Source organism: Neltuma alba, unplaced genomic scaffold (genome assembly GCF_004799145.2).
Source record: "Neltuma alba isolate B1F8T4 unplaced genomic scaffold, ASM479914v2 tig00010148_pilon, whole genome shotgun sequence".
NCBI classification, from domain to species: Eukaryota; Viridiplantae; Streptophyta; class Magnoliopsida; order Fabales; family Fabaceae; genus Neltuma; species Neltuma alba.
This window is the reverse complement of record NW_021635095.1, coordinates 375306-386216: the sequence shown is the minus strand read 5'-3', so window position 1 is coordinate 386216 and position 10911 is coordinate 375306. Positions and strand designations below refer to the sequence as shown.

The 10911-nt window shown below is 33.8% G+C and overlaps 1 protein-coding gene across 3 annotated transcripts; it reads right to left on the bottom strand.

The window, feature by feature from the left end:
- Positions 1–552: 552 nt before the first annotated feature.
- Positions 553–5596, bottom strand: LOC114754517 (protein WVD2-like 5). 3 transcript variants are annotated; one of them, XM_028943294.1, is made up of 10 exons: positions 5283–5596; positions 4634–4678; positions 4047–4336; positions 3701–3940; positions 3492–3532; positions 3319–3390; positions 3090–3189; positions 2927–2998; positions 2738–2845; positions 553–1507 (listed from the first exon to the last, which is right to left on the bottom strand). In XM_028943294.1, exons 3-10 carry the CDS (start codon positions 4314–4316, stop codon positions 983–985), a joined length of 1428 nt encoding a protein of 475 aa, XP_028799127.1. In that variant the 5' UTR covers positions 4317–4336; positions 4634–4678; positions 5283–5596; the 3' UTR covers positions 553–982. The 3 variants fall into 3 exon arrangements, with proteins under 3 accessions (XP_028799127.1, XP_028799126.1, XP_028799128.1); XM_028943293.1 differs by having other exon boundaries at positions 4047–4326; positions 5283–5595; XM_028943295.1 differs by having other exon boundaries at positions 3701–3931; positions 4047–4326; positions 5283–5595.
- Between the last annotated feature and the right edge of the window lie 5315 nt (positions 5597–10911).

The following is a 10911-nucleotide window of genomic DNA, read 5'->3' as shown; positions in this document are numbered from 1 at the left end:
ACTAATGATTTCAAGAAGGATTAATACAAATCTTAGTCCTTTAAGTTTATTTTCATTTTAGTTTTGATCCCTCAAGTTTTAAATTATAGATTTTCGTTTTTCAAATTTCTGTTTATTTAAAGTATTAATCTCTAAAATCTAATAAAAATTTAGACAATTTTACTCCTTAAGAGATCAAAACCTATAATTTGAAAATTAAGAGACTAAAACCAAAATCAAAATAAACTAAAAGACCAAAAATTATATTAACCCTTTCAAAAAAGTTCATAGATATTTATATATATATATATATATATATATATATATGTAATCAAGGTAAAATAAGGGGATACAAGTATATTTTACTCATCAATTTATAACGCTTTTAACATATAAAATTCCAAACTAATGGCATCTGATCAACAAATATTGACGAAAATAGATCACGCCGGTACTGGATATAAAATTCATATATACAAGGTGAAAGAAATAATTAGCTCTCCATATCCAAATCTTATTCATTATCCAATCTACCAGTGGAAATCGACCTGGAATTTAATGACAATAGCAAGGTAAGCAACGTTGTAAAGACAAAGTATATATGATCTGTAAGAGGGTGCCTTAAACACAAACAGCTTGTCTAACTGTTCAACAAAGCAAGGCCTGTAGCTTAAACCATCTATTCCCGAGCTTCCTCAAAACTTTCCCACATATACACTAAACAACACAGGCAATGGCTGCATGCTACAATAATGTATGCTACAATTGCTCGGAAAATAGTTACATTGTTGCAAGCATACTAATAAGGACAAAACCAGCAACCTTGAAGAGTAAGCACATTAAAGAAACAACGCTGCTGTATGGACAAGATGACATTACAAACCATATAATGCAAATCTTCAAGCCTTCACTGTCAAATATGTCAGCTATTTGCCTTAATATTCACGCGACGACTCCACAAGCTCTGAAAAGTTCAACACATGTTTATGTTCCTGCTGTTTGCTTAATGCTCTGCCGCGACTGGTTCCTGCACCAATGTGAGCTGAGGTTGCTCTTCAACCACAATGTCACCATTTACTTGAGGCTCTGTTTCAATTGGCTTGTCTGAGAGAGCTGCATTTTGATCTACATTCAGGGAAGTAGATTCACTTGTATTACATGACAAGGCACCATTCTCTTCATTGGCTGCATCCCCTTGACATTTCTCTTTCTCACCTGTGTTGGACAAGGTGGTATCTTTATTTGCTGTACTTGATGATGTGATCTTTTCGTCATTCAGTGCCTTGGATGAACTGACTGCAGTTGATGAACTGGTCTTGTCAGAAGGAAGTTTAGAGGGAAGAGATCTTCGTTGCGGCTTCTTTGGATGGGCATGAGTAATTTTCTTGGTGGGGTTACTCTTAGACACTTTCTCATCCAGACTTAGACGACCCAATCGAGCACTGCTGCTAGGACTTCCATCTAACTCTGATCCTGCTGAGCTCTTCCTTCGTCCAAGCTTTGGAGATTTTGCTCTTGTAGTTGGTATCTACATTAGTAATGTCCATGGGCTAAAATTTTTTATTTCAAATGACAAAGCCAAAAAGAAATAAAAAGGTCTGTGGTTCAGATAACAGGCAGAAGCTCTCAAACAGGATGTTGTTTTGTGCATGATGACCTACATCTCTAAAGACTCATGACGCTAACGCTGCAATATAATGAAATCCGCACTGACTTATCATTACTAATACGCGAGACCACAATCAGGTAACATGGATATGGCTCATTTATGAAGTGTCTCATGTTTCGTAGACCCGGCTAAGTCTAGATAGCAGCAAGGATCATGACTATCTTGCAGTTTTAAAAATGGAACAGACAAATTTAGGTTGCAATAAAGTAGACACAGAAAGAGCTTGTGCAACTGCCAGATGATATTTGAGTCAACAAACAGAAAGCTTGTAAGCATGGTTCAGTTCCATTAATCAGAACTTAAACAAAACAGCTTAACATGAAATATGTAACTCACAAAATCACAATACAATTGTCTTCCTTATAAAGATTGATGAAAGCAACAAACTGAAACAGATGAGGTAATACAACTGATCGATAGTCCTAATTTGTAAAACGTGAGTGTCGAATTCACAAATTGAGATTAACATTAATGAACTTTAATACCCAGAATTTTTAAATTATCATATGCATAAAACACTGTATGGCAACCTCAAAGTTGCTCCAGCAACCTCAGAAAATACAGCTTTCCATAACAAAGACATTATTACATGGCAACCTCCACTTTATAATTTAGAACAGTTTCATCCATCATCATCTCTATGATATCTAAATTTTTTGGTTGTCAACTAAATTAAATTTTATAAGCATCGCCATAAAATCCACGCACCGAGCAGTCAATAAAAGTACTGTGTAAATTTTCCAAGAAGCCAATAGATAAAATGACGATCACAGGGTATGAAATAGCAAGACATATTGACTTAGGCAGATGCTAATTCATGGGAACAAATGGTACATTGAGAAGAAAGCTTCCACCACCAAAGAAGACTCTTTTGAGTTTTGACTAATTATAAGATATTCTTGTATCCTCTGACTATTCTCTGAAGCTATATGCAATGCAGATACGTTTATATCTGTGCAGATGTGATTCACACAGTAGCACAAACATACAAATACATGCTAAACTGCATCGCATACAGCATGAAAGCAAATAACAACTTGTCTCCCCCTGCACCAGTATGTGCACACGCAGAGACAGAGAGAAACCCACCTTCTTTAACCCCACTTTTGGAGGAGGTTCCTGGTAAAAGCTCGGCATGGGAGTCGCTTTAAATCCTAGACTCTTCCTAAGCATCTTAATTTCAGCTTCTTGGGTCTCCTGTAGAAGAGTTGTGCAATTCACGTGATTAAGGGACCATATACCAGTTGCATTCCAACCTAAAATATCAAATATTATCACCTTGGTTTTTGCTTGTAAGTTACTCTTCTCCACTTCCTTTGCATGAATCTTTTCCTCAAGCTTAGAGTAGAACTGTCCGGCAAAATATGAATTCTATTTGAAACTACAAACTTATTGCAAAGTAAATCTGCAACGTAAATAATAGGAGAAAAGTGGAATCTACCTCTTTTCTTCTCTCAGCCCGTTCATCACACCTGAAACTAAATCCATACTTTGGAAGCATGCCCACCTTGGGAGGTTTAGCATCTTCTGCAGTGCTATTTCTAGAGAATGGATTAAGGATAAGCAATAACCGTACATGTCATCATACACAAAAGAAACTTACTATATATATAAATACAAATAAAGACCTTGAATGCTTCCCCTTAAACTTACTACAAAGAAAAGGATACGAAGGAGATTGTGCTTCTCCTTGAACTTTATCAACAGTTCCTTTCTTCAATGCTTCTGGTTTTTCATTCTCTCTGTATCCAATAAATCATGATCACGAGTAGAATCAATTCTTTATATCAAAATTTTCTTTCCTCAGAGTAATTATACACAAATATAAATGCAAGGAACATACGTGGGTGAACCTGAGGATGCTGCATTGGACTTCTCAGAGTGCTAAGACAAACAAGGTGCAAAAAACTATTAGGGATTGCCAAGATCATATCGTTTTAACAACCAAAAAAAAAAAATTAAAAGATAAAAGAAGGAGAAAGAAAGGGAGGCATATAATGAGTGCTTCAACATAGATTAGGTGAAGCAGGTGAAGATGACGACAACTAGTACCTTGGAAATTTGAGTCTTGCGGTCATTGAATGATCTGCCTTTAATAGTCTGCCGAGGGTTCAAAGTTAGAGAGCCATTTAACACAGAGGGTTTAGCCTCTTCATCCCTTCTATCCTTACTTTTCTTCAGCCCACTTGTATGAACACCTTTAGGATTAGCAGGTTTCACAGCCTTGGTGTTGACAGGACCCTTTGATGTTCTTAATTGCTCTGATTGATCTGTAATTTTCAACTGCTCTTGCTAGAAGACAAACACATAGATGATAAATGAGATTTGGGGAGGGGGGACAAAAAAGAAGTAAAATATCTTAATGAAATCAACTCAACGGGAAAAAAAAGTCACTTGCCTTAGTAATGGCCACATTGTTGCTGGCTGTGCTGTCATTTGATTCTTCTTTACTTTCTGCGACAGATGTATCGGTTGCAGTGTTATCCAATAGACCATGATTTCCTAAATTACCGTTTTGAGCTACAGTTTCTGTAATTTCAGCCACACTGGGGTCAGCATCTTTTGAAACAACACCATGCTTTCCAGACTCTGCAAGTTCTTCATGAAGACCATTTTGATGGACTGCTTCAAGTCCACCACCGGGTGAAAGTTTACTTAAATCCATCATTCACAATAACCTGCAAGTTACATACAGACAACGAACTGAAACTTAGAGATGATTCAAGACAAGAAAACCACAGCAATAGAACTCATATTTTCGCAGAAAAAGTTTCACCACTCGTATGGCGTTTATCTAGAAGATTTATCTTGGCTTTCTGAGCCAGGATGGTTTTAAAAGTTAAGTAGACTAGTCTTTCAAATTTGCATACATTTTATACTTATCGTTTCCACATTGAATTTTGCAGTAAAACACAAAAAAACAAAAACAAAATGCCATTTTCCAGAAAAGAGACTCATAAGCCTTCAGGTCTAGTGGCTACTTACCCACTAAAAGGAGAACGATAGACGCGAGATCACAGAATAATAGTCCTGTCATGCGGGAGTATAATAGCATAAGTTATTTACAGGATAATAAGGGAGAAAGAAATACGGCACAACTATCATAATTTAGATATTTCAATAAACAATGAGGATAAAAAGCCGGCGTTTCAAGGGCATGGAAATTAATCAGTAGAGGACATAACGAATTGAATGAAAAGATTGATCGAATCTCAGCTTGGTTGCCAGAGGCAAAACGAAAGATGAATTAAGCTAGCGGGAAACTAGTAAGAGGGAGAAAGAGAAGTCTAACAGGCTTCAATTGACAGAGAACTAATGTATAGCCCTGAATAAACTAGCATGTGCGGCATTTTTACAGGAATCAGATGAAGAACGAGTAGTCAAGTAAGCAAATCAATAGAAACACTCGGATATCCACTAATAGTGTCAACAGATGATGACTACAAGTCTACAGAGAAGCAATTTGGGAAATATACATAACAACTAAATCGACTAAAATCAAGTCGAGAACTTCTTATAACTGGAATGCATTAAAAGAAGAAAAGGGCTTTCTTCCATATTTGTCTGTTGCAAAAAGTTCGCCCACAAACAGAACAGTTGACAAGTGAAATCCCACAGTCCTTGCTAGTGCTACCTCGTAAAAGAGAACAACAGTCAAAATGCCATGAAACCGCGAATAGCTCTGATACTTGGTCTAAACCAGGGATTTGCGGAGGACCCAAGAGATCTGGCCGAGAAAGCAAGGCAAAACCGGCAATGGGGATGGATTTGACGATCAGAGGATCCGAGCCTGAAAGATCCGAAAGATTCGAACTGAGTAAGTGCGCATGATTCAGGAGATTTATTTATGATTTTTTTTTTTTTGCTGTGATCGGATTTTGGAATTCAAAAATGAAGCGGTGGCGGAAGAGGGGGTTAGAGGAGATTTAAAGCAGGAGGCTCCAAATCCAATTTGGGGATGACTGAAGTCGCTGTCCGCTAATGGAGAAGAGTCAGTGAGAGAGAAGAGTGATAATATACGGTTACACAGAACTGTACAGTTATTGCACATACGGTTTTCACGAAAAATACGCTCCCCACTACGTAACTTGCAACTAACAGTCTGTACCTGTCTGTGCCTTTTTTAAAACTAATTTATAATTATAATCATAATTACAATGTAATAATAAAAAATTAAAATAAAATTTACTTTTCGTTTTTAATAAAATGCTGCAATCATTCTTTATCTTTTGATGCAAAGCTTGACAACATAGTCGGGATCCCGCAATCTTTTCATGCGCGCGTAGCCGCATATACATATACATGCATATACACACACATTTAGAGAGCTAACAAGCAATAAACATAATCTGTAAGTTTTTTTTTCGTTCAGCTTAAAGTGTACTGCTGGTAGTTACTAATCGCCTCGATCATAAGTTCATGAAGGGAGTTTAGTGCTGGCTGTAAGAATGTTTTAATGCTGAAAAATGATTAAACTAAATACTTATATTCTAAAAGGTTAAGGTATAATTTTTTAAACCTAATCTTATTTTTTAGGTGTAATTTTGACTATGATCTTTTTTTCAGTGTAAATTTGCCCCCTATGATCAAAATTGCACCAAAAAATCAGAAGCAAAATTGCACCCGAGAAAAAAAAAATCAGAAATAAAATTATATCTGAGAAATAAGATCATGAACAAAATTGCATTGTTAAAAGATTAGAGGTAAAATTACACCTGAGAAATAAGATCAGGGTCAAAATTGCACCTTAATCCTGTTCTAAAAATGATGTTAAACTTCCTTCAAGCTTATCTTAGTTGAAGATGGTTTGAGATGCACACATACACGTGACATTGAAGTTGTTTGCTTAAATAATTTAATCGTTTTGATGATTATGTTGAGACTTAAATTATAATACGATTTCTTACATTAAAATAACGCTTGAAGTTAAAATATGCATAAAAATGTTGTAAGGGTTGAGCATATATTTTGAAGTTTAAAAATCAAATATATTCAAACGATCTTCAAGAGTCAAGGATTAAGGTAATTTATTTAATTAATAATTAATTTAGTAATTAATGTCACTAATAGTAATACTAGTAGTTAATAATGAATGAATTATTGAAGATGACAAATCAACCAATAAAGATATGGCGTGGAAGCATGGGACGTGTCATTCGTAGACCCCAACACATCATTCCTATTTTTCCATCTGCTTCTATAATTACCGTCTTGATAAGATAATTAATTGTTGACCTTTAATTAGATAATTAATCACATTTGCATTTAAAATAAGCATCTCTAATGACGTGGAAATATCAGATTCAAAGTAAATTAATTATTTCCTTTCCTTTATTGATTTCTAGTTTGCCAGATCGATCAATCATGTTAGTTTTATTTGTATAGTTATTGTCATCATTTTTTGTTTAGAAAAATTAATACGTAATACTCCTCCGGTCCTTATTATAAGACCCAATTTGACTTTTTATTTGGTCCTAATTATAAGACCCAATCCATTTTTTCTCTTATATTTATGCATTTTTTTTCCAAGATAACCATTCTAATAATGATAGTTTTAGCCAATATACTTAATTAGCAAGGATATTTTAGGAATAACAACACTTATTTATTATAAATAACCAACTTAAATTACTTCCTTAATCTCCTCAAATAAGTCAATTGGGTCTTATAATTAGGACCGGAGGAGTATAATTTAAATTTGATTAGAATGGTGCAATAGAAGTTTAGGCGAGTCAATTAACTTATAAATGCTCTTAGCCCTTTATTGGGAGGTTAGATCACAACAAGTAACGAGTCATGTCAAAAAGGGTTGGTAACAATTAATCAAAATGTAATAATCCAAATAAAAACAAGTAAACAATTAATTAATCAATCCATATTGGTAATTATGTTGGAGGACGATAACTCAAGTGATTACCGTTCTTTTAAGTATGCTCCTTACTCTGGCAATCATTCAAAATTTTATCATAAAAATTATTTTTTATTAATTAATAAGACAGACGCATCAACATATAAACATATTGGAAATAATCGTCTTATTCATGAGCTAATTTCGAAAGCATATGCAATATGCAAAAAAAAAAAAAAATCTTTAGTTATTCATAAAATGCATATGCAGGATGCACGCATGCAAGTAATGAAATGCTAGAATGCCAGTCAATAAATATTTTAATAGAATTTATAAATTAAGATGTTGTAAAATATTAAATCATACAAAACTGTTATTAAATTTTTACCGAAAAATTAGCAACAGGAACACAAAAACTTCATTTGAATTTATTATTGTATTAATGGGGACATAATTGTCAATTTTTGTTAATTTATATATCATGTATGTGTGTGCTGCTGATATAATTGAAGCAACCTTTTTGTGTAGGGGACAAATGAAATGAAAAGAAAGCTAAGATGGTGGCGTCTATAATTCAAAAGTAAATTAAGGGTCTCAGGAAATTAAAGTTAGAGAACCTTTACAACTCAATTAAGATTAAGATAAAAGCTGCATTTAATTAGGCCCTTTTGGTACAAGCTCCTGAATTGATGTATAATCATGTACTCCAGTAATTCATTTTTCATACAGATCCCTAAATTGTTTCTTAAAGTAGTAATTATTATTATTAATTTATCGATAATTTATGTTTAATTTTTAAATACTGGACTTCGTTTGAAAAATAATTCTTATGAAGGAAAGTAACATTTTACTTTAACAAGGTCATTTAAAGTCGACTTATATGTTTATGAGAACCATTCGTGGATCCGAATCTGGAAGGAAAAATATTAAGTGTGAATTTATCATGTCTCCTTTTTTTTTTTTCACAAAAACAAATGTAATATATTTTTTTAAAAAAAATCATGGTTGAAGCGTGTTGTTTCAAGCCTATAATGATTAAAAACGCACCTTAGCGGGAGAGAGCAAGTAAACGGGTCATTATCTTTTAAATGTGGGGTGGTGAGTTAGGTGGTAAGGCATCGCCATTTAATTTAATCAAACTCTTTCTCTTGGCTTAATCAACTGTAAGACCAGTAATGACAACACATTTATGCTTTTAATCCAAGTTTTTGCCCGAAGATCATATCTGAAATTTCTATATAAAACTACAATTTTTAAAATAGAAATAAAAGTGAATATTCATTATTTCTAGGTTTTTCATTTTGGAAAAATCTCTAAAAAAATGACTATTAAATTTCAAATTTTTAAATCAGGAATTACTACAAAAATATGTTATCATTTACTTTTTGAATGTAGTTATTTTCCTTACGAGTGTGGTAACTGATACTAATTTAGAATTTTAAAATTCAACAATTATTTTTTTGAGATTTTTCCTTTCATTTTCCCTTTATTTAAAAATGTTTAAGATATTCCAGGAAAAAATATTTTTTTAACATATTTCAAGAATTTTGTCTAGCCACTCCACATGCCCTCAGTTACCATAATCATCCCGCTATAAATACTCCGTATAAATAGAATAAAACTAGCGTCAAGTAAATTAGGTTAATTATTTCTGCCAATTCCACCCTTAAGCTACCATTGGTTTTGGAGCAAAAAATCAAGGGCTGATGATTGATTTCAGATCATGAGTTTTTCTTCTCTGAACACTCCATATAATTTATGGATGTCTATATATTGTAAGTTTGAACTCTTTATGAAGAATATAATAAGTGCGTAAGATATGGCCAACAAAAAATTAATAATTAAAAGTATCATATCTTTATCCTATAATGAAGATAAAATAAGACTTTTAGATTTTGTTGCTGACAAACTAATCCGCATAAAAACAAACATAAACGCTGCTATGAGAAAACAAAAGACAGGCATGACAACGAGTGAAGGTAAGATTAGGGGGAAACACAAACTGAGGCGCGTGCATTGAAGAAGTGAGTGTTTACGGATAAGCATCATTTATTCTGCAATGTAATCATCATCTCTCAGCCCGACCACATACACATACACTTTTTTTATCCTATTTATGACTAAATACTCTCGCTATGTTTTATATAGACTAAAAAAAAATCTTAAATTCCGTTAACTCTAATTTGAAATTCAATAACTTTCTAATTTTATCTTTATTTAATATACATTATACATCATATAAACAAAGTTAATACAATAATGAATGAATAGTAAATTTATACATTTATATAAAAAAAATTTCTCAGTACCCTATAAATAAGATAATTTTTTTTTTCTCTGCCTTATAAATAAAACTAGAAAAGTGTACAAGAAGATTGTTCAAATGCTTTTGTTGTTTTATTTGTGTCATTTGTTTCATGCGGTACCGATAAAGACGGCCTCCGGCAATTGTCTTTGTCCCCAACAACATTCCACTTTCACTAATATATGAGCTGGTCCTCCATCCTGCATATTAGATACCTCTCTATTTTTCTGCCGCCCCGGACGCTGCTCCACCGGATTACAATATGACGACGAATCCTAGCTAGTATTTCTCAAATTCAATCTTCTATACGTATAAAATATGCTGATTCCTTATATTGTGCTCAGATAGATGAAGATTCTAAAAAGAAAGTTATAACATCATGTATTGGTCATGTTATCCATTTGCGTGTTGTCTAGTCATGTAAGAGTAAACCTGAGTCGTGGGAGAATTATCAATTTCATATTTATGATATTTATGAAGGGCTTTAGAAATTAGGTTACTGTTAATTCCGTGGGTTTGTGGGCATTTGTGTGCCCGTTGAATCAATCATAATAGGAAAAGGAACAGCGCAACCATAGGCATGTCCCACTTCTTTTATAAAAGGATAACGATGATCTATATATAAGATTCTTGATAATATCCTTAGGGTGTTCCAATTTTCAAATTTAAGACTTTCAATTTGCAAAGTGTGGAGCTATGTCTATCACTTACTTTATTAAAACGAACTAAGATGCCAGCCAAACAGAAAGACACAAGATTTTAGCCTTTTTAATTAGGGCTCAATTGGCTTTGTCCCACAAACGCAGAATTTCGTCCACATGTCGTTGTTCGGGACCTTCCACACCATCTAAAATGGGTTTCATATTGGGGTTTCTCATCTATGTCACCTCTCTCTCTCTCTCTCTCTCTCTCTAGTCTCTATCTCGCTGTCCTTGAACGGATTCGATTGTGGATCCTGATCATCTCAACCGGCAGGTTGATTTGATACAAACACTCTGGTGGGTCATCTTTTACGGCCTCAACCATGCACCATTATACAATTATCTAGTGTATCAATTTTATAATACGCCATAATCAACGTGATCGTACTGTGCATGAGAAACAAGGGTC